This window comes from Phragmites australis, chromosome 7 (assembly GCF_958298935.1).
Source record: "Phragmites australis chromosome 7, lpPhrAust1.1, whole genome shotgun sequence".
Classification (NCBI taxonomy): domain Eukaryota; kingdom Viridiplantae; phylum Streptophyta; class Magnoliopsida; order Poales; family Poaceae; genus Phragmites; species Phragmites australis.
In genome coordinates this window covers 34,813,518-34,835,802 of record NC_084927.1, presented here as the reverse complement: position 1 = coordinate 34,835,802, position 22,285 = coordinate 34,813,518, and the positions used below count along the sequence as shown (strand labels likewise).

At 44.7% G+C, this 22,285-nt stretch overlaps 3 protein-coding genes across 9 annotated transcripts; 1 reads left to right on the top strand and 2 right to left on the bottom strand.

Moving 5' to 3' along the window:
• The first annotated feature begins 1,564 nt into the window (after positions 1–1,564).
• On the top strand, positions 1,565–5,119 carry LOC133924995 (cold-responsive protein kinase 1-like). 3 transcript variants are annotated; one of them, XM_062370772.1, is made up of 8 exons: positions 1,853–1,995; positions 2,981–3,087; positions 3,179–3,285; positions 3,386–3,596; positions 3,685–3,922; positions 4,005–4,155; positions 4,302–4,656; positions 4,764–5,119. In XM_062370772.1, exons 2-7 carry the CDS (start codon positions 3,033–3,035, stop codon positions 4,644–4,646), a joined length of 1,107 nt encoding a protein of 368 aa, XP_062226756.1. In that variant the 5' UTR covers positions 1,853–1,995; positions 2,981–3,032; the 3' UTR covers positions 4,647–4,656; positions 4,764–5,119. The 3 variants fall into 3 exon arrangements, with proteins under 3 accessions (XP_062226755.1, XP_062226756.1, XP_062226754.1); XM_062370771.1 differs by lacking the exon at positions 1,853–1,995 and adding an exon at positions 1,565–1,710 and having other exon boundaries at positions 4,302–4,850; XM_062370770.1 differs by having other exon boundaries at positions 4,302–4,850.
• A 1,017-nt stretch (positions 5,120–6,136) lies between these two features.
• LOC133924994 (F-box/kelch-repeat protein At5g60570-like) lies at positions 6,137–13,767 on the bottom strand. 3 transcript variants are annotated; one of them, XM_062370768.1, is made up of 3 exons: positions 9,060–9,218; positions 8,642–8,946; positions 6,137–7,815 (listed from the first exon to the last, which is right to left on the bottom strand). In XM_062370768.1, the coding sequence occupies exon 3, from the start codon at positions 7,752–7,754 to the stop codon at positions 6,381–6,383; it is 1,374 nt and encodes a 457-aa protein (XP_062226752.1). In that variant the 5' UTR covers positions 7,755–7,815; positions 8,642–8,946; positions 9,060–9,218; the 3' UTR covers positions 6,137–6,380. The 3 variants fall into 3 exon arrangements, with proteins under 3 accessions (XP_062226752.1, XP_062226751.1, XP_062226753.1); XM_062370767.1 differs by having other exon boundaries at positions 8,849–8,946; positions 9,060–9,217; XM_062370769.1 differs by lacking the exons at positions 8,642–8,946; positions 9,060–9,218 and adding an exon at positions 13,667–13,767.
• LOC133924993 (SART-1 family protein DOT2-like) lies at positions 13,667–20,107 on the bottom strand. Of its 3 annotated transcripts, XR_009910873.1 has the most exons (14): positions 19,795–20,107; positions 18,908–19,558; positions 17,630–17,795; positions 17,478–17,541; positions 17,197–17,310; positions 17,026–17,119; positions 16,887–16,953; positions 16,752–16,811; positions 16,027–16,633; positions 15,568–15,923; positions 15,095–15,315; positions 14,762–14,843; positions 14,458–14,662; positions 13,667–13,762 (listed from the first exon to the last, which is right to left on the bottom strand). XR_009910873.1 is itself a non-coding variant. In XM_062370765.1 (13 exons), exons 2-13 carry the CDS (start codon positions 19,510–19,512, stop codon positions 14,582–14,584), a joined length of 2,517 nt encoding a protein of 838 aa, XP_062226749.1. In that variant the 5' UTR covers positions 19,513–19,558; positions 19,795–20,106; the 3' UTR covers positions 14,279–14,581. The 3 variants fall into 3 exon arrangements, 2 of the variants coding, with proteins under 2 accessions (XP_062226749.1, XP_062226750.1); XM_062370765.1 differs by lacking the exon at positions 13,667–13,762 and having other exon boundaries at positions 14,279–14,662; positions 19,795–20,106; XM_062370766.1 differs by lacking the exons at positions 13,667–13,762; positions 19,795–20,107 and adding an exon at positions 19,754–19,779 and having other exon boundaries at positions 14,279–14,662.
• Between the last annotated feature and the right edge of the window lie 2,178 nt (positions 20,108–22,285).

Sequence of the window (22,285 nt, the reverse complement as noted above, 5' to 3'; positions counted from 1 at the left end):
CGCGCGCCGCCCTGCCGGCACGCTAGATCCAGCAGCAGCAGCAGTAGACCTGCCACCGAACGTTGGGTTGCAACCGCCGACGCTACTGCACAACCTGCCGTGTCCGGCCGCGGCACATCTCGCGCGACGGTCAGAAACCAGCACGGGCGCTCGGTGCCTGACTGGCGTGAAAGGCCGCGGCGACTTCACCATGTGCCCCGGCCGCGGCCGCGTACCGTACGTCGTCCACCATCAACGTGACAAGGCCGCCGCGGTTGCTTTTACCGCGACGCTCGCTCGCGCGCTTCTGCCTCTCCCTCCCCCTCTCGGTGTCAAAGTCTTCGCCGATGGAGTCCACCTGCGCACGCAGCTAGGCACTGGGGAACGCGGCGTGGTCCAGCCCCGGCGAGTGCATCGTCATCGGGACACGCGGCGTGGTCCCGCAAGGACGAGCGTACGTCACGTACCGCACGGCAGCACGCCCCTGCGTCTGCATGGGAACGCACGCGCTCGCCGGGATGCATGACGACCGCGGCGTGCTTTCCGCGGCGTGCCTTCCGACAAGCTAGCCCTTTCTGCTCTGGCCCAGCACGTCAGCGTACTTAACGCAGCGGCGCCTTTTTCTCTTGCCGTGCCAACAGAGCTACGCGTGTGATGTGATATATCATTACTGTTGCAACTTGCAGCGCAATTGGATTGGACGGCCGAGCTGGCATTTTTTGAACGGACGAACGGATCGAGTAGGCACATGCATGCGTACTCCCTTGCCGATCGACCTGCTGTATTTGTTACGGCTCTGGGATTAAAAATCGAGGCTAATACACGTATTACACCACTAGCAGGTTGATGGGCAAGTTTTGACAGGAGACTGACTTCGACTGGATCGATACTATTGACAAGAAGCTGGTTAGTATTTTTTATTTTCAGAGTCATAATGTTATATATTCATGTTTACTCCATATTCTTTATGAAATTCTTGTGCACTGATACACGGTAGTATAATATTACTGTGATTAAGATAAGGTTTCAAACAATATATATATTATAGGTGTGGGTGTTTGTTCAAGGTCTTGTTTGTATAGATCGTATCTGTCAGATTAATATCTTTTTATGCAAATAAACAATCAGTCCATACTATATAAGTATCTTGTTTAGATGGTTAGCTGTTAGACTAACTATATATATAATTCCACAGTGTCTCATCTAATGAATCAACCGAGCGGATGACTAAACTAACAAATTTAGCCATGCCAGGATAAACCAATCACATAGCTTAGAAATGCCCTGAGCACTTGTTGTAAACAGAATCGCATGCAACACCGTTGTTGATGCGGAAGATTAATCGCATGGCTTCCATGCCTGTTCCAACGAGGATTCAGACATCAGGGTAGACCGCCGCGCCACGTAGGCACGGCGTTGCCGCAGATGTAAGAGGCGGGGACCACGGGAGAGTGGACGTGGAAGGGGGTGCTGCTGACCGAGCGACCGGGCCCGGGTCCTGGTTCTGCCGCGTTGCTGCGTGCACGCCGGTAAAATAAAAATAAAAAACAGTCGCCACGGCCACCGCGCCCCGCCCAACCCAACCATTTTTAACCGACTCCCGAGCTCACCCACTCGCCCTTTTATTTATAAATGTTTACTTAAGCCGCCGCTACCGCCAAAGCGAGCTGAAAAGAAATCGGAGCTGGGACAAGGCGGAGGAGACAGGAGACTTCCGCGGCGGAGGCTGAGGTAGCTTAGCTCTAGCTGCACGGGAGAGGAAGAGGAGAGGAGGAGGGGGGGTGAGGAAAGGTCAAAGGCTCGCCGTTCCTCAGCGCCTTCTCGCAACCTTCATCTTCTTCCGCTCCGCCTGCCCCGCCCGCACGTTTCCCTTCCCCCTCTTAAGTACGCTCGCCGCCGCTGCCTCCTCGTGCAGCGCCTTCTCGCAACCTCCTCCTCCTCCTCTCTCTCTCTCTCGGCGCACCGCTGGTGGCGCTGTACTGGTCGGGAGCTGCTTTCCTCTGGTGCGATCTGCAGGTGATTCTTGTGTTCTGTGGTCCGTAGCTTTTGTCTTTGGATTGGTGGCGCTTGATTGGGTAGAAACCAAGAACTCTGCGTGATGTGTTGTGCTCTCTTCTGTTCTGTTGTGTGTTTCTGTTGCTTTCAGCTCGTTTGAGTCTTCAGTGCTTCTCGATCATGTCGAGTAGAGCGCCAGCGCTTGTCCAAAGTCACTAGATTTACTTCCGCGTCATGTTCTTCAGTCCTTTATTTTGCCTGGATTTAGGGGAAAGAAACGATTGTCCTTCACTGCCTTTGTGATGTTTTATCCCAATTCTGGCGTAATCTGATTTGCCCTTACGACTGGAAAATGCTAATTGCAAGTCATCTGCTTAGTTCTGATTCGTTCTAAAAGTTTTAGATATCCTCTTTGAATCGGAATGCAAAAATGTGCATTCTTTGAGCCTAGGATAGTTATCGCTGACAATTGATTGGCATCGATTGATGTCTAAATGCAACGTAGACTTCGAACCGCTATACTTGGTCGTCGGTTGTGTTAGGTGCTTGTTCCTTTCACAAGGATGTGGTCGAGATTAATTGTGACAGTCCTTGCTTCATTTCTTCGAATTGATGAGCAAATAGGTGGGGCTGACTTTTTCTTTGACTTGGTTAAAGCTTCCTCGCAGCTTAAGCCTGAAACCGCTATACTTGGTGGCTTCACATTTTGATATGTTCCAATCTTGTACTAGATGTAGACTATAGCGTAATAAGAATATAACATGATAACTTAGGATATGGCAATTGTAATTTGTAGCGGTAGCTAAACTACTTGCTTCAATATGGTTCGATCTTGCTACCATTTTTTCTCTCAACTGGTCCAGTTGACAGTTTTTTACACAACAATTGCAATGTGATCAGTCCACTGGCTGTATTAGTTGTACATCAATTCTTTAGGTTCGTTTACTGTCCCAGTGGATCCATTGAATTCTTTTCTGATGGTCAAGATATCTTTTTTCTTCTTCAGAAATTGCTTCTAGGTTTCTTGCTTGGACATCTCTGCAATTGTATTGGTAAAGATGGCTTGTTGCTTTATGTTTGGAAAGAGGGAACAAACTGTTGAAGGCGATGATGGTTAGCAACCTTTGTAGATCTTAATACGGCTCCATACCTTGTATGTTCAACCAATTTTCCATTCTTATATGTATTTGCTTTGTTGTTGCAGGTGAACATAGAGTGAAAGTCTTTTCTTACAACGACTTGAGAAAGGCTACGCAAGATTTCAGTGGCGCAAATAAGATTGGCGAGGGTGGTTTTGGTTCTGTGTTCAGGGTAAATATGCATTAGTTTTTTTCATTTCATCAGTGTCTTGCGCTGACAGTAAGACAGTATGATGAAAACCCTTGGCTTACATATCATTTTGGTTGATCAGGGAGTGCTTAAAGATGGGACAGCAGTTGCGGTGAAGGTTTTATCAGCTACTTCAAGGCAAGGTGTCCGGGAGTTCCTGACTGAACTTACAGCAATTTCTGACATCAAACATGAAAATCTCGTCACCCTTATCGGTTGCTGCGCTGAAGGATCTAACAGAATCCTTGTTTACAATTACCTTGAGAACAATAGCCTTTCACAGACATTGCTAGGTGACATATCATTCTACCTAACGTCTCTACCCATCATCGATATCTTATAAGTTTCATACTAATAGATGTTTTGGCTATGCTATTGCAGGATCAAGATATAGTAACATTCGGTTCAATTGGCGGGCTCGCGTTAAAATAGCTGTGGGTGTAGCCCGTGGACTTGCATTTCTTCATGAGGAAATCCGTCCCCCCATTATCCACAGGGACATAAAGGCGAGCAACATTCTTCTTGACAAGGACCTCACCCCAAAAATTTCTGATTTCGGTTTGGCGAGGCTCCTACCACCCAATGCAACTCATGTGAGCACCCGAGTTGCAGGCACATTGTAAGCATAACCCAATCCTGTTTGTGAGGCTTCTTTCACATAATGTACTGTTGTTCTGGCATGTAATTTCATTTCTGTTTAGAGGGTACTTGGCTCCTGAATATGCTATCCGAGGTCAAGTGACAAGGAAGTCCGACATCTATAGTTTCGGAGTTCTTCTGTTGGAAATTGTTAGTGGCAGATGCAACACCAACACAAGATTACCCAGTGAAGATAAATTTCTCCTTGAGAAGGTAAGCTCTCCTTGTCACATATCCTATAAACAACCTACAAGAACAAATTTGGTTTATATTATCTCCAAGCATATGAACCAGTGTGTTCTGAACCAAGGATTCAGGAAACATTACTGAACTTGACAGATATGTTGCTGCGCTTGCAGACATGGGCACTCTATGAAGAAGGACGTTTAGATGAGATTATAGATATCGACATCGGAGATGACCTGGACGTCGAGGAGGCATGCCGGTTCTTGAAGATTGGTCTGATATGCACGCAAGATGCAATGGCACGCCGTCCCAACATGACCAATGTTGTCCGGATGCTCACAGGGGAGAAGGGAGTCGCCATACATAAGATCACTAGGCCTGCTATGATCACCGACTTTGCAGATCTCAAGATCAGCAACAAAGAGCAAAGATCAAGCGAGACGCGCTCTACCACGAAATCGTTCAGCACCACAGAACCATTCTCGTCGTCAGAGACACCCACACAGTCATCTCTGTGAAGATGTGGACGTAAGAAGTGTTTTTTTTTTTGGGTTTTGTATATTGTGTGATAGCTGGGCCAGGTTACAGGCATTTTTAAGAGTTTCTTGTTTGATTTGTTATGAAATATTTGATAGGTAGCTTGCTGCTTCTTTGTATGCTGTCAATATCTTGAAACGAAGATGATCAAGATGAGCTTTACAAATGCTGCAACTTCAGTGCAACATATGTTCTTGATGGTCCGGACGAGTTCATCCTGTACGGCTCGGATATATTTTTCTCCGAGCATATGTAGGACAGCTGCTTATCTTTGCATGATTAGGTTGTACTTTCTGAATAATTGGTCAAACAAGTGCGAGCAAAAGAAAAACAGCCAAATTCTAGTCTAGTTTCTAAAGGTGTCGATGCCGGCAGGAAGAATGCAGGAAGGTGGTGTCCAAATGCTGCACATCTCACCAGTACAGGAATGGTCAGGTTGCCCTGAGTTTTTGCAGAGATGCTGTCATGCAAGTTGTGGAAAAGCGAATTGATCAAAGCTCGACATCCCAACGCAGAAATGGACAGAGATTTCCGGCGACAAACGCGTCGCCGTCGTCATTGGTTAGCACAAGATTGCCGCGAAAATTACCCGGCATGAACATGTCAAATATGCTGTCGGAATAGCTCCTTCGCCAACCTTATAAATTGAGATTGACCGATGCATTATTCAGAGATCCTGTATTATTTCCCGCACTCCCATCACCGTGTTTTAGCAGAGTTTCAGTCTAGGGTCTGTCGCTAGCAACTGAGCAATGCTGCCAGTCACGCAGGAGGATCTTCTGCAGAAAGGGCAAAACCATCAGCGAAGTAAACAAGGTTGACAAACTGAACTGAAGAATCGGGACAAGGACGGAAGGAACAAAAGGAAGTCCTCACCACATTACCACAAGCAATGTCCCGGGTCAAGCTCATTCACTGACAAATGGTATGCCCAATGACTGGCTAAAAGCAAGTACACGAGAAACTGAAACCTGTAATATTCCCAGAAATTACTGAAGGAAGCACATGTCTGAACTTTCTGATAGCAGTACGGTACAAGTAAAAAAATAAGGACTGCAAACATCTAATTATAAGTACGTATAAATACATACTTATATTTAGATCAACAATTAGTTAAACTACTACTCCATCGGTTCAAAAATACAATGCATATTTTATTTTAAAAATATCAAACTTTGTATATTTTGATCAACAATTAATCAAATTATAAGTATGTATAAAATATAAAAATTATACAACTAGATTCATATTATATTGGTTTTATAGCTATAAACTATATATTTTATAAGAAAACAATAATCAAAGTATAACTTTGAAGACCAAATCAAACCAAAATACACCTTGTATTCTTAGACGTATGAGTATTTTTTTAGCCTTGAGACATTGCACAGTGAATACAAGAATTTGAAATTCCATAGATTTGGTCGAACTCAGCAATCAATAGACATAGCACAGTTTCCAGAAAGGACAGTGAATAAAGAATACTGCATAAATTTCATAATAGACAGAACAAAGAATTCTGAAAGAGTTAGAAAAGAAGTTCCAGGTAAACTGAACTGAATGTTCTATGCTCTCTACCAAACATTCAATCGAGAGCTCCATGAAAAGAGGGGTGTGTCATTTCTGAATTACAAGTCATTATAAAGGGTAGCTAAAGGGCAGAAAGAAATGGTTGACTTGCTAAACGAGTGGGCATATACCAAAACAGAGGTAACTCAGCACCCCATTATTGCACAGTTGTAAACAAAAACACCAGCACGCTCCTTCACCGAGAGCACCTCCCAGTCAGCACCACCGTCCCCATCTTCAGGGCACCAAGAATGTAGCAAAATTACTTCGCCGCGAGGTCCTCTATGGCCGCCAATGACCAGCAATCTGTCACCGCAAGCCTTGAAAGCTAGGCCCCAACCATTGGAAGAGTCAGCTCTGACAGGCAATGGCTTCACTATGTTCCAGGTGTTATTTGCTTTGTCATACTTCTTGACCACATTGGTCGACTGGTCTGCCGCGTAGAGCTGATTATTCACAACAGCTACAAGAGGAGGTGACTGAGAGGCACTGGTCCCTCCAGGGTACATAGCAAGTATTCTTCTCCAGGTCCTTGTTTCAAGATTATATTCCTCTCCACAAGTCAATGAATCCCTCTGGCTCGATACACCCCCAATGACATAAAACTTTCCATCCATGAAGAAACCTGAAGAGAGCCTCCTTACCAAGTTCATGTCTGGTAAAGTCTCCCATTGGCCAGTCTCTGAGTTGTACAACTCAGCAGATCTCAGCACCTGTCCATTCCTATCACACCCACCAGCAACAATAGCAATCTCACCTGAGCTTCCCGAGGCAAAAAGACAGCGGGGCAGATTCATTGGAGTGCACCGGGACCAATTGCGAGTCAGTAAATTGTACATCCAAATAGCAAGGCCGGTATATTCTCGACCGAAGACAAGCAGTTGTGTCCCAACGGCAAGTGATTCCTTGTCTGCACAGGAGAAGCATTCATCGCATGGCATTCTTGGAAGCCTCATCCACCGCTTTCGCAAAGGATCAAATGCTTCCCAGGGCATCAAGCTACAAGCCAGATACACCCAATGCTCAACAATGCCGTATTTCCTCCGCAGTTTGTACAGATATCCACTGTTAATTAACAAATTAAACTTTTTGTTCAGACAAGAAAGCGATGGGTAATCAGATCTGCTTGTCCAAGCAAGGCAGTCTTGAGCCAGGTCATCATGAAGGCCTGGAAAGAAGCAATCATTTGATCTGTTGCCACTTGAATAACCTCCCGACTGAGTCTTCAGAACAGGTTTCTGCTTCTGCAGTTCCAGTTCTTCACTGTCCAAATCTGCAGCAAATGAAAAATCCACATCTAATTCTAAAATATTACAGCAGTGAACATTTTGTCGATTCACATCTGAGTGTTTCTTCGACTCCCTTGAGAAGAAATCATTCCTGACCAAAAAAAAGTAAGCTAGTATGTACTTCTGCCAGGAATGCTGATCCTGCAGACCATACAGCCTAAAGAGATCCAGAACCATAGAGCCAGGAACGACAACCAGGCTTTTTGAGTAGCAATCTTGCAAATCTTCCATTATTTCTCTGATTTATGACACAAACTCAGCACACAGAAGTCGAAGAGTTCACAGTCCTCCTCTGGAAAAGACAGAGACAAGATATATAAAAAAATGCACAACATTCTTTGAAATGTTTCACGGATATTCTACTTCTATGGTGGAGACAAGATTGACAAAAAAAAGTTAGTTGATTTAAATTTTGCAGTTGACCTCTTCCTAAAAAAGTTAGTTGATTTAAATTTTGCAGTATCCGGAATCAAGTAAAATGATAAGCTACAACGCTGGAAATCTCAAAGATACTCTTACATAGTAACGTTTTTTGAGGTCTAACTCAATGACACGCTCTGGTTGTTGATACCAGGTTACGAATATGGCTGCAAGGCAGACTGCCAACTCAGCCAGACAAAAGATATCAATCAATCGAGTTCCACAACTACAAGCACTTGATGTCTCATTTCTATTACTAAGCTACATTTTCTTAACAAAACCACTGCCACAAGAAAAAATATCCAACATATTGCCAACTTCTCGTTTAACAAAGCTTAAAAGGCATCAAATTCTAAACAATTTTCACAAGGATAAAAAAGAATATTCTCAGAGCAAGCCATTTACTAGCACATTACTATTATCTCTTGTTTTTAGACTCAAGATAAGAAATTCTCTAGAAGTTGCCGTTCGATTCCTTAAGCCCTTACTGTTCCACACGCAAGACATCAAGGCTTCACTTGAAGAATACACAGGAAACTAGGAAACAAACCTAGATTTACCAGATGCCGGCAGAAAATACATACCTATTCTCACGGCAAACCAATCCATCAACAAGCAAAAAACAACGCATATACTACGTGGCTATTCATACAATAAAATGCACTAAAAAATTACACAATTTTCAAGCTCCAAACCACCTGGCATCCCTAAAAGGAAAGGAAACAAACATCTTTCCCCAACCAATTCACCACCACTACCTCCGCAGCAGGAACCAAGTTTTCTTTTGGCAATTCGTGACCACGGTTTGCACACTCCCTGAAACCGATAACAGCAAAGAAAAGCATCCCGCTTTCCAACGGAAACGCAACTGATGAACACACGAGAGAATTGAGCTGTCTCCTAACCTAGCCGAGAGGCGCCGCCAGCGAGATCCGGGCCACCGGCGCGAGCCGACCGCCTCCATCCCGGCGCCCAGCACTCGCGGCTGCCGGCTCCAAGCAACCTGCGCGGCACGGACCACGAGAAAGCAGTTACGCGGAGGAGGCGTCACCTCACCCGAAAATGTGCCAACTAATCGCTCGGCGGTTGCTGCCGCCGGGTGGCGAGAGAGCTCACCGGAGGCGGCCGGATCTCTTCGCCGGGGGTGGAAGGGGAGGGGTTGCCGAGGAGTGGGGCCTGGTGGCGTCGGGCGGTGGGGACCACCGTCAGTGAGACGGCGAGGGCATGGGGGCGAGTCTTGGAGGGGTGGGAGGAAAGGCGTATATATATGCCCATGTGCTTAACCCGGGGGTTGGAGTGCCAAATGTATTGCAACTCATCTTTAACCTTTTTCTACACTTTTACTATACTAAATACTTATGGCTACGTGCTTAAAAAATATATTAAACATATATATATAAATTATATTAAACATATATATATATATTAATGTAAAGAAAAGCTATATGTGTTTAAATATGACAACTATCTTGTTAATACTGATATAAGCAACAATGCTTAAATAAGCAACTTAACTTTCATCTAAACACATGTAGTAGTTGAGAAAAAAAATACTCAGTTTTTTCTATTAGCACTTACTCTAAGCATCTCATTATACGTGCTGTTACCTGCCTCGCATTTTGAACTGGGAAAAAAAATAACCCGTTGGACGGTGTCTATTTAATTGGTGTCTAAGAGTCAGGTGTCAGAGGAGTAACTCTAAAAAAAGTATCATACGAGTAGTTTTTGCTAGTCGAAAATGCATATATTTTCTGGAAAAAAAAAAGGTATCATAGGAGGCACTGGCATGCATGTAGACGGATAGATCCAGCTGAACATATTTCAGAGCTGTACTTAGCTCTCCTTCTTTTCTTTTGTGATAATGGAATGTTTTTTTCACAGCGTACTTGCTTCTGTTTTCTAGGATTCAGGGCGTGGGGGGTGGGGGAAAGAATCTTCGAAGTGGTGATGGCTGAAAGCTAAGCCATACGCGTCCATTTACCCCACGTTGAAACGCGACAGAAATGAAAAGCGACAACGCATCGCCATCAACTTCTCTATAATTTCTTCTCAGAAAACAATGGATACCTCGGTGTTTTTATTTACCTGTTATCCGTTTTTTACTGTAACAATTTCGAATTTGTTTTTCTGTGAAAGGTTTATTAATATCTAAATTTTTTGTATCATTAGATTTGTTATGAAATATACTTCGTTAGTATTGTATACTAAGTATTTATAATTTTTTCAAAAAGCAAAATGTCAATATATACTGTAGTAAAAAGTTAGTGACAAATAAATAAAAAGAATATAGTATATTTTAAAATTTGTAACGGAGTATGCGTAATCAAAGATGATTTGACTACAGAGAGTTACATGCGAGCAGGCGTCTATTTTATTTGTGATAATTAGTAGCAAATACTTGAGCAGCTAGACATTTAGCTATACCAATTGTAGTTTTAACATTTACATCACTTTTGTAATATTTAAAATTAAGCACTTGTCACTAGTTGAATCGAATTAACAAGACCAAATAAGTTTTTTTATCCAACCGCACTAATTAGTCACAAGAACTGAATAAGTTTTTAAAAATCAAAATCAGTAGGACAAACCAAATAATCAAAAAACAAGGACTGAACAGTAGTTGAAATGATGGCAAGAACCTAAATTTTCCTTTTACAGTATTTTACTCCATCCCTGCCACTTGCTCTGTATTCAATCAGGCGCCAGGCTGTCAGTTGTGGATAAGGACTGCGGTCTTGTCAAGGGGGTAAAGTTACCTCCCCGGTAAACGGGAAAGTGATTACACGTTGATCGAGCTTGGTAATCACCGGTCAAAGCAAGGGGCTGCAAGTGGCCGGCGACTGTTTCTGGAGCAGTAAATTTAGTTCTTTTAATGAACCGGCCGCATTTGATGTGAGAGTTTGACCCCTGGGTAAAAGTTACAGCGGGCAGCGTTTGACCGTCCGGCTTTCTGGGCTTTTTGGGTGGGCTAGGGCGTCTCGATGCTGTCAGGTAAGATGCGTGGCTTTGTTTGGTTGCTTGGTTGCAAGTTGGAGCAGATTTATTTTGTTTTTTAAAGTTGCTTAGGTGAAAAGGAACCATAAGATGTAATAGTTCGAAATTAAGAAATATTTTTGAAGATTTCTGTTTGAAAAATGATGAAATGTAAATGTTCTATTTTCAAACGTGACACTGACATGAATATCCTCACTCTCTAATCAAACGTTAACTTAGTGGAGGAGTGATGGTACAAAGGCAAAAGGGGGCCAGAATTCCATCTGTTACTTCATCCGTATTCCCAGATCATTCATGTCAACAACGTGAGGTTTGTTCCCTCCCACCCCACCCTTAAAGAAAAGGAAAACAACGTGGCATCCATCTCATGCTGCCCAATGGTCCACTGATCTAAACCATACATGCAGTCCTGATTTCCTACAGGGATTGAAGTGTTTCCTATAAAATTCATGTAGCCTCACCTCCGGGTGTTCCAAACAATGTCTACGAAACCATGCTGAAAGAATGAGCCTAGCTCAATTTCATTTCCCAATGAAATTAACCGTGGTTCGTTCGTAGAAACTTGTAAAACGGATGGTTCGTGCCCATGAACCAATCTGTTTCGACCTGTCCAGTCTCTTGCAAACCATAGTGTGATGAGCTGACCCACCGGCCCTGCAAGGCTGTGCTTCCACCACCATTCAGGCGGCCGCGAGGGCACAAGACCAAACAAACCCGAACCGTCTCACCGAAATCATAGAAAAGCCTCCGCCTCCCTCTCCGCTTCGATCTGCCACCGCAACCGGGACAGGCAAGCTGTGATGGCCCCCATGCAACGCTGGTACAACTGTTGCATGTAAACGTGCAGATCTGGTTGCCCCGGCCAAAAACACCTCTCTCTCTCTCTCTCTCTCGCACACACACACCGTTCCATTCGTTGGCATGCATGTGTGTGGCATGTTGAGTAAAGCCAGGCGTCGCTTTACGAGTCAGTTGGCGCTGAACTGAGCTAGCTGCCCAGCTGCAGAGAAGGGGCTTCATCGGTACGGTACGCACCTGTGTAGTAGTACAATGGAGGCCGGCTGGGCTTGATGGAATGGAAGGAACAGGGCCATCTCATCTCATCTCACCTAGACAGCTACGCAAATACTACCACCCAATACCATGGTTTGGTAGTAGTAGTACTAGTGCCATGTGACGTGCCATAACGAAGATTTAAGGTCCCTGACACGTCTTACTAACTAATAAAGTATGGTACTGAAACTTTGTGCACTTCAGTACTGCTAGTACCATTTTCTGAGAATTCATAAAATACACGTAACGTACAACTACTTCAGTACCTAGCAACTTTTCCATCTTAAAGATATGCATTTGTCATAAAGCCTTATTAACCAGTTAATAATAATGCAAATCAAGCGCTTAGATCTGGAATAAAAATAATAAAGATTTTAGTCTTAAGTCTCACCTGATCATCTCCTCTCTCTTTTTCCCTTTCCTTTGGACAACAAGAAGAAGCACCGGGTACGGGCGTGCGTTAACGAGTGGAGCTCCAGCTTTTTACACGGCGGTGTGTACCCCCTCCCGCCTCGCCCCCTGCCCTGCGGCTGCGAGGCGGTTGGTGGCGGTGGCGGTGACAGCGCCGGTGGTGGGGCTCACTTGCTCCGGATAGGTAGATCCACACCCACCAACCGAGTTTTCTCCCGGTGGGGGTGCGGGCCCCCACCACGTCTTTTTTGGGGTTTTTGGCTGGTTTCTTCCTCCCGATTGAAAGCGAGTACGGTACCCACCCCTCAAAAATACAGCATATGAGTACTCTACACTACACTAGTAGTACTGCAGTACCCCGTATACCCCTAGTCTACACGTCAAGGAAAAGGCAGCAGTATAGTTGTACATTACAGTTTTGCACGAAGGTATTTTTTTCAAAGTAAAGGTCCACACCCACACAGCTATAAAAGAGCTGAGCAAACACCTCCGAGGCTCGTACGTGGATCGTCTACCTGGGAGCTACCTCTAGTAACCACTCGGTTCGGCAGCCCCTTTACAATGCACGAGTATATTGTGAGAAAGAAAATTTTAGTTAACGAACTGTGGGTGGAACACAAACGACCAAATTACGGACCAGCGAGTAAAGTTTCACTGGCGACGTGGGTAAAATAAAACGGCGGCACGAAGCGTCTACGTGCATGCGAAGATAGACGGAGCGGATAAGTGAGTAGAAGCAGTAAAACGGCGGCACGAAGCGTCTACGTGCATGAAAAAAAAGAAAAAGAAGCAGCAGTAAGCCGAGCAAGGAAACGGAAGGGGGGAGAGAGAGAGGGGTCAGGTCAGGTGGCGGCAGTGGCGTGACCATAACTCGTGTAGGTGCGCGGGGGCGGGGGTGGCGGGGGTGGTGGCCGATCCACGTTAATAATCCCGCCCATGTGAGCGTTGCCAGTGGCAGGTCATGCTTAATTATTCACGGCCCCATCCATTCCGTAGCCCTAGGAGAGGGTCCGGTTCCTCTCTCCCGTCCCCATTGCCTTTCCTTTCCTCACCTCATCTCTCCTACTCCTCTCCCTTCGCTCCCTTCGTCTCCACATGGGATTGGAATGCGATGAGCCCCCGGCACAACGCCAGGCGTCGCCGGCTTATCATCTTTAATAATGCGATGTAACTGTACCATACAATACGTTATCTGCGTGAAGATGACGCTGTTCCAAAGCAACCGAAACCGTTAAGAGAGCACCGATAGACAGATATGATAGTACCTTTTGCGCCGGCCGCTATCACAAAACCTTTATTAATTCATCTTTCAGATCCGCGTAAGATTTCCAGCGACCCACCGAGACGCCGCATTATAATGCCTGCACTGTACAGAGGTGAAACAAAAGGATCTGAATAGAAACCCCTGGTGATCTAGCTAGCAGCAAAGATTCGGTGTTTGGTCACCGCCATTAACCCAACCAAACCCCGCACTGTTTACGTGTGTTTTTTACCATGGGCTGTCACTGTTGCTGTTACCATACAATGTCGTGCAGGAAGGAACTTCAGCTCAGTTCGTGGTAAAACAAAGACTCCTACATTAAAAAGAGAAGGTGCCCAAATTGTTGCATAGTGCAAGCTGGAAATTTCATACAGGAATAGATTAGCTGTAGCTAGTGCGTGTTTGTGCAGGTGGTACATCGATATGGAGACCACCAGGAAGGGGAACCCGGTTAGGCTACTCCAAACACCCCACAGATCCACCAATCAAGCTCATGATAAGTACTTGCTACATGCTTCTACTTTAAGTTGTCTTTGGATACCATCCACAGTTGCTACTACCTAAGTTTGTCAACCCTAGTGCAGACACTTTAATGCTGTCTACAGTTGAGCACAGATGTCATAATTACAGTTTATTTAAACACAGGCCATGATTCACAAGATCGATCACTTCTATGGTTCAATATCTGCATTTTGGCAGAGCAAGCATACATAAGTATCGCTGAATTACAGAATTTCATCGACCGTGTCAGTTTGTTAGTGTGATCAGCTTGAAATGAAATGTACAGGCTCTTACATTTTTCAGCGCATTGGCATGTGGTGTTGGCATCTGCCGCTGTTGTTGCTGCCTGTGACGCAAACAAAATCTGCTCCAAGCCTGCAGCAGCAGATTGCTACTCACAGTTAAGACCACTGCAGGTTCAGTTCTTCGGCTTCTTTGGGACTGGCGGGGGCAAGCTTCCAGGCTGAGCACTTCGTTTGATGCCCAGAAAGTGTTCGACCTGCCAAAGAACCAGTCAGTAGCAGATTTCCGAAAATGGCATTTGCCCATCACGAAATAGAGAAATTACAGAGTAGAACAGAAAATATCACAAACTAACCTTTTTATCCCCAAGCATGGGCGTCAGGCTCCCAGGATGCTCTTTCTCCACGGTAGCAAAACCGCTAGCGTCACTAGCTTGACTAAAAGAACATAGAGAAACTAAATTAGTCACCTCATCAGGAAAACTTTGAGAAGAAAATACTCAAAGAACATTGCACAAGTTAGCCAGCCATTTCAATAGAAAGGGACTGACTGACACATCTCTTGAGTGGCAACATGTGAAGGCGTGTTGAGGATATCAAAACAATTAAGCAAGTGTAGTAGCATTAACAAAAAAAACTTAAAACAATGAAATACGAAAGTTAGAAGTATGTTGCAAGCATCAGCATACCTTGTTTTTGCATTGCCACTTAAAATGAGGTATGGTGTTTGGTTGAGAGCTTGAGCCTCTCTCATCTTTTCCGCAGCCATTAAAGGCGTGTCAGAAGATTTCATGCGCTTGGTTTTCATTTCGTCCTGGAATTTCTTCTGGCGTTTTTCTAGTTTCATTTTTCCTGGCCCCTTGCCATGAAATTTGTGCGAAAGATCCCGAAATGCCTCCTTAGGGGTCATCTGAGGGAGGGAGAAAACACAATAGTTCAGGATAAACATTGTCATTTTTCCACACGAGTTCTTCCAGATGACAAATATATTGCAGGAAAAGCACCAAGTGAGCAAGGATTATCATGTTGATGAAAAGAAGATAGTATAAGAATCAATACAAAGAAGGCTAATCATGGGCGAAATCATCAGAAATGTTGTTCAGTATAATTGAATTTCATTGTTCTGGGAGACCCAGGGGTGGGAGTGCAAAAGATGACTTACCACTCGACCAAATTCATCCATTCTTTCAATGCGAATTTCTTTAGGTCCATCCTCGATACCTACAAGCTTGCTCTTTTTTTTGTCTGTAGTTCTGCCTCCCCAATCTGTGCCCTCGTTGAGGGTTCCTCGCTCCTTCAGAATCTTCAAAGCACCTGCTAAACCCTTACCAACTGCAACTTCATGTATAACCTCATCTGGTTTGACTTCTTCCTCTTCAACCTTTACTGATTTTTCTGTGTGAGCTTCGTCCTCCATTGCTGCCGACCCATTTGTGTCATCTTTTGCACGATTATTTGAAGGCATGACATCACCATCTTCATCCATAAACACATCATCTGCTTCCGGCTTGCGTGAATCTGGAAATAGATAACAGTAGTCAATAAGTAACGACTGATTATTACTTGTAAGCTACCTCATACTTATTTCAAATTTATCCTGAAAATACTTCAAACATGTTACCTTCATTCAATTGTAGGCCCCACACAAACTCTTCCATCTCTGTGATAACAACCTTATTTTGTTGCACATCTCCTTCAGTGGCATCTGCATCTTCTCCACCCTTGGCTGCAGTAGCCAGTTCAGCTACAGACATTGGACCAGACGTGGCAGCTTCTTCCTGCTTCCTTAGAGCTAGCTTCCTTGCTTGCTCCAGAGATCTCTGTAGATCTTCATAGTCATCACCAAAAACAAGTTCTTCTTCAGCTGATTTGCCAGGCGTAGTTTTGTCCTGGCGCAATGCTTTTGATGCCTCTTCAGCCTTCGCAATGGCAGCTTGATATGCACTGCTTCTCTTTTCAGCATCAGCCTTTTGCTCTTCCTCCCTGGCAGACTGTCTCTTTGCATCATTCCTCGACCCAAGATCGGCTGCCCCCAATCCAGCAGCAATTGCTTCTGCTTCAAGTGCATCCAGATCCAGCTTCTCTTTCTTCCTAATGGATTTCTTTTTCTTTGGTTTTTTAAATTGAAGCATTTCATCTGGGGTAAAATAATCTGTTGACATCTTTGTTGTGGAAGTAAGATCTTCTGTCTTTTTCTGGACATAACCACCTTCAATCCTTTTCCGGAGCTGGCGACATAAAAAAATCAGTTAGTCCATACAAAGTACCAGCCATAATATTTTATCCCAAAAAAGATTAATTCCACCAGCTATGTATCACGGTTTCTAGGGCAAGAAGCCAAATTACCTCCTCTAGCTTCTTTTCTGCTTCACCGGTGAAGCGTCCACCTTCATCAAGTGTCACTCCCTGATATGTGAAAGGTTACACAATTAGAGCAACATCTAGGAAACACAAGTAGATGAAACTAAACAGCATGTTTACCTCATCGTCCATTGGGTCATCATAATGTGAGAGTATGGGTTTCTTTGACAACGAATCCTCATTGAACCTACGAGCAGCCAGCAAAATGAAGATTAGTGCGGGGGGTTGGGGGGTACTATGCTAAGTGTGGTGAACTTACTTGTCTTCATACGTTCCTTTCTTCTTTGCAGCCTTATAAGCTTCGTCTCTTTGTTTCTGCTCACCAATCTCAATGTTCTCAAGCATATCAGCCTCTGTAAATTATTTTGGCTGGAGTTAGAGAAAATGGGCAGAAAGGGTACAGGTAAGTAAAAGAAGAAGAAACTATTACCTTCATTGACATCCCCATCGGCAAGAATACTCTGATCTTTGAGAGTCATGACAACTGCACCACCTTCCAACACTTTGTCAAGGCCATGAAGAACCTTAACACCAGATAAGTGGTCTGTTTTTTTTTTCCAAAAAGAAAAGAAATGGAAAATGTTACTATGATTGCTACTCATGGTATAGTAGAAAACAACTAATGTATTACACGCAGAAAAAAAATGTAGCAGCTACTGGCGGTTTCCCATAAAGAAATCATGGTAACTAAAAGGAATTGTATATCACTACCTCCAACTTGTTTATCTTCCTCTTCCTCGTCATCGTCATCGCCATTTTCTGCTAAGATGTTATCCTGGAGTTAAAACATACATAGGTTAGTGAAGAACATGTACAACATACCACATAACAGTATATCCAAAAAAACAAATGGCAGTAATCACCTGTTCCTCAAATGCTCGTGCAAGACGTAATGCTTTCTCGTTTTCAGCTCGCCTTTTTTCATCTAGTTTACGACTCTTTCCCACCCACGACAATATCTCAGAAGCCTCATTGTTACCATCCAGTATTCCTCCTTCCTTTTTATCCTTCAGCCTTTCTTCCTTCGCCCTAAAGGAAATACCCTGATTTAGAAATTATTTGCACTCTCGATTGCTTAATTGCAAGATTTGACAACGAAAAACAATACAACTATAGGGTGTAGTCAACAACAAATGATCAGGTTGTTTCACAGAGAAGTGATGAACGACAATGAGAAATTTAAAAGTGCAAAGTACAGTATAGTTAACTGTACTTAGTTGACATAGAAACACAGATTATTGGCAACAGCACAAATGAATAAATTTTTTTGAGCAATGGTAAACAGCACTGCAGAGCAGCAGTGAATTGGAATGCAAGTAGTATATACAAAAATACAAGATATGGAATTCTCGGATTACACTGAATGACCCATCGATTTATTAGCATATAGACCACTCCAAATCAGAATGGCTTACATTATTCATGTTCCCAAAAGTCCTAAACTCTGTAAGATATTCCTTGAACTTGAATTTCTTTTATAGTTTTTTATAATGGTGCAAACGTTTCTCTATTCCGAACATCAACCTCAGTAGGTAGTAGGTTAGTCCTTTTCAAATTATTCAAACCTGGGAACCTTGGCAAGCCTTCAACATTGTGCAGGCTTACATCAACACTGGACTGATTGAAACCAAGATGCACTGCATATCCAAAGCTATAAACAGATACAAGAAATGCCGAAATGGCATTCACGCGTTGCACTGAATAGCCCATGGATTTATAGCATATAGACCACTCCAAATCAGATAGGTTTCTGTTATTGATGTTGTCAAAAGTCCTAAATTCTATAAGGTATTCCTTGAACTTGAATGTTTTTTATGGTTTTTGATAAACATTGACAATGTTCCTTGGTGAAAAGGTTTCTCTATACAGAACTTCAGACTCAGTAGGTCAGTCCCCGTCAAATTATTCTAACCTGGGAACCTTAGCAAACCTTCAACATTGCGCAGGCTTCTATCGACACTAGACTGATTGAAACCAAAATGCATTTCATAACCAAATCAGATGTGCTGGAGACGGAAATGCCATCAGCCACAACTTAGCCTTACTCATACATATGAAGTGGGGCAGATGACGATATATAGTTGCACAACATGCTAATATACATATGAAGTGAACAGAAAAGACATCACTGAAGGAATTACCTCGCAATGCGCTCTCTGAGCTCAGCTGTTGCGGGCTGCTCAGCCTCCCCGGAGGCATCAACTCTCTGCTTCTGATCCCCCTCGTCGCCCTTCGACAAATCTGCATCATCTTCTCCACGTCCCTTCCCCTTCGATTTCTCTCGCTCCCTATCCTCCCTCTCTCCCCTCTCCACCTTGTCTCTGTTGCGACTCCTCTCCTTGTCCCTGTCCCTTCGTTCCCTTTCCTTATCTCGCTCCCGCTCTGGTTCCCTCTCCCGATCTTTGCCTCGGTCCTTATCCCGTGGCCGCTCTGGTTCCCTCTCCCGATCCTTGCCTCGGTCACGGTCACAACCGCGGTCACGCTCTGGCTCCTTATCCCTGTCCCTGTGCTTGCTATCCTTTTCCCTGTCTCTCTCCCTATCCCTGTCCCTACGCTTGCTATCATCTTTCTCCCTCCTCCTGTCGTCCTTATCCTTCTCTCGGCCCCTGTCCCTTCTGCCACTGCCATGGTGATCCTTCTCCTCCCTCCTGTGTCTTTCCCTCCTCTCCTTGTCCCGGTGTCGCTCACCACCGTCCACCTCCATCTCGTCCACCGCCGCATCCCTCGCGTCGTCGGCAGCCCCCATGACCACAAACTCAAAATCAGCACGGGATATCAGCTCGATTTTCTCCCTGAAAAAACCCAGATTCGCAATCAATCAGAGCAGGCTCGACAGCGCGTTACCACTATGTATAGGTAAAAAAAAAAAAGACGACTGCAGCATCGAAGAAACCCTAACCCCCGCCGAACGAGTGGAGCGCTCGAGCAGGAGTGTCGTGGCTACCGAATTGACGCGGAAAGAGCACACATGGAGGAGCTATTCTTGCCCGGGAGGCGATCGTCGAGGATGAGGAGGAGCTAGTCTTACCCGGGAGGCGATCGTCGAGGATGAGGAGGAGCGAGCCCTAGACGTTGAGAGCGCCGGCACGGCGAAGGAGCGCGCAGACGGCAACGACGGTGCAGGCGGGCAGCCCAGGAGGCGTGGATGGAGCGGGTGGTGGATGCGAGCAGCCGAGGACGGCCGGAAGGAGGCGTAGGCGAAGCAGGGCGAAGAGCGGGGCGGTGCGGCCAGCGGGATTGCAGAGGCGGCGGCGGCTCGCAGGGGGCGAATCCGGAGGAGGACGAGGCGGACAGGCGACGACGAGGCCTCGGCGCTCCATGTCGGTCAGCCAAAGCCCAAGAAGCCTAGCGACAGTGGGCGGGATTACGCGGGCCGCGAGGGCCGCTTTACGGATAGAACGCAGCGGCCCATGAAGTCACTGCGGTTAGGCCGAATTGCTCTACAATTTTTCTTTTCGTATTCGCCTCCCCGCCATTTGTAATTTAACTCCTGTGATTTGGATTGATAATTTTGTCTGTTTTACGCATACAACAATTCTACGACTTGATTCAACAATTTGCGAAAACATAATCCAACAATTTTGAAAATCTAATTCAACATTTTTAAAAGTCATGCTCAACGATTTAAAAGATTTTTCAACGATTTTTAAAATGTAATTGAACGATTTAGAAAGTCGTATTCAACATTTTATATGAATTTGTTGCGACAGTATACTCAATTGCTAAAACATTACATTTGAATCGTTAAATTTTTAATAATAATAAATATATCTCATATGTTTTTGATTTTTTTAAATTAATTATAGATATAAAGTGGATATAAAGTTTAAGAGATTAGATAAATTTTTCTGTTAAAGGGCAGGAGTAGTGTTCTACACTCAATATTTGTGTTACATATATTCATCATCGGGTTTCTCCAGACATTATGTTGCCTCCTATACTTAGCCTACAATGTCTGGTTTCTTCAGATGGTACGTCACCTTCCGTATTTCACCTACAGCGCCGACTTTCTTCAAGGGAGAGCATTTATGCTTTTATTGAGTTTTTGCTTTTGCCTTCTTTCTTTTTTTTTTTTCGCCTCACTTTGGGTTTTTCTATCTTTCTAATATTAAGTGATATTTTCTATTTCTTTTTGAATTTTTTATCACTTGGATGAGTTTCTCTTGTTGGATTTCTTCAAACCAATACATTTGTGTGTTGAGGGTTGTCAATGCACTCATCAAGGGAAGAGATTGAGAAATCAAGTGAAAATATGCATTGGTTTATATATGATGAGTGATTGACAAGTGTGTTGATTTAGTTTGATAGTTTTTGGATGGTATGAGCTTGTATATGTACTGTAATTATGATCATGACTAACCAAAATTACAGAGAAAATAGAGTTGGTGTTTTGTGACTGAGTCTAGAAGTACATGCTGAATGATCCAGCGTTGAAGAAAATGAACTCACCGGATGATCCAGCGTTCATATGTAGTAACATCAGAGCATTTCAACGAAAAAGCAAAAATTGAAGTACATGCCAGATGGTCCGACGTTGGGCATCAGTAAACGCCAAAGCTTTTCTTGCAAAGAAGTTGCAAACTGGCTCTGGCGGACTTGTATATGCTAGATGGTCCGGCGCTGGGCAATGTGTACGTCGGATGCTTCGCCAGAGTAATTTTTTCAGAGAGGGTGCAAAACAGGTTCCCGTAAGAATGAATAAGCTGGATGGTCCAGTGATGGACATAAATATACGCCAGACTATTTCTTGCAGAGAGGATTTCAGGCGGCCTAGTCTGCTGAGTTGAACAAGCTGGATGGTCTGACGCTCAGGAGGAGTGAACATCGGATCAACCGGTGTTCACGATTTTAGCGAGATATAATTTACTGCATTGATATTTGTCTTTGACTAACTTGTGATGAATTTGGAAGGTGTTGGAGGTATATATTTATTTATCTCATGATGTATAGGTAATAGATGCAACTTGGCGGCTGTCGGTGTATCAGGAACCGGGGGTCTCCGAATCCCGAGGCTAGGCCAGCCATCCGTCACATGGCGCCATCCCGCGGAGTCTCTCCCGCGAGGTGAGAAAAGATCAAGTCCCGGGAGAGGGCGCTCGAGGCCGCAGTCGGTGGCCCCCGAGTACCCCAGTTCCCCGATGATCCACGAAATCTAAGTACCGGGAAGAAAGTGCTCGAGAAGGTGAACGGTGGCTCCCGAGCACCCTAATCCCCCGACGACCAGGAGAGCTAAGTACCAGGAGAGAGTGTTCGGGCATGCGTGCAGCAGCCCCCGAGCACTCGGTTCCCCGAGGATCTGTACAAGTGTGCCCGGGAGAGAGTGCTCGGGGGGTGAACAGTACCCCCGAGCACTCGGTACCCCGACGACTCAGAAAGCCCCCTGGCAGAGGCGGGGGGCCCACCGATGAGGTGTCAGCCAGACGAAGGCTCGAGGCCGCATTTAAAGAGCGTGCGTGGCCTGTCACCTCCAACTGCTCCCGCCGCGCTCAGCGTCAGTTCCTGCCATGTTTTGGTAGAGA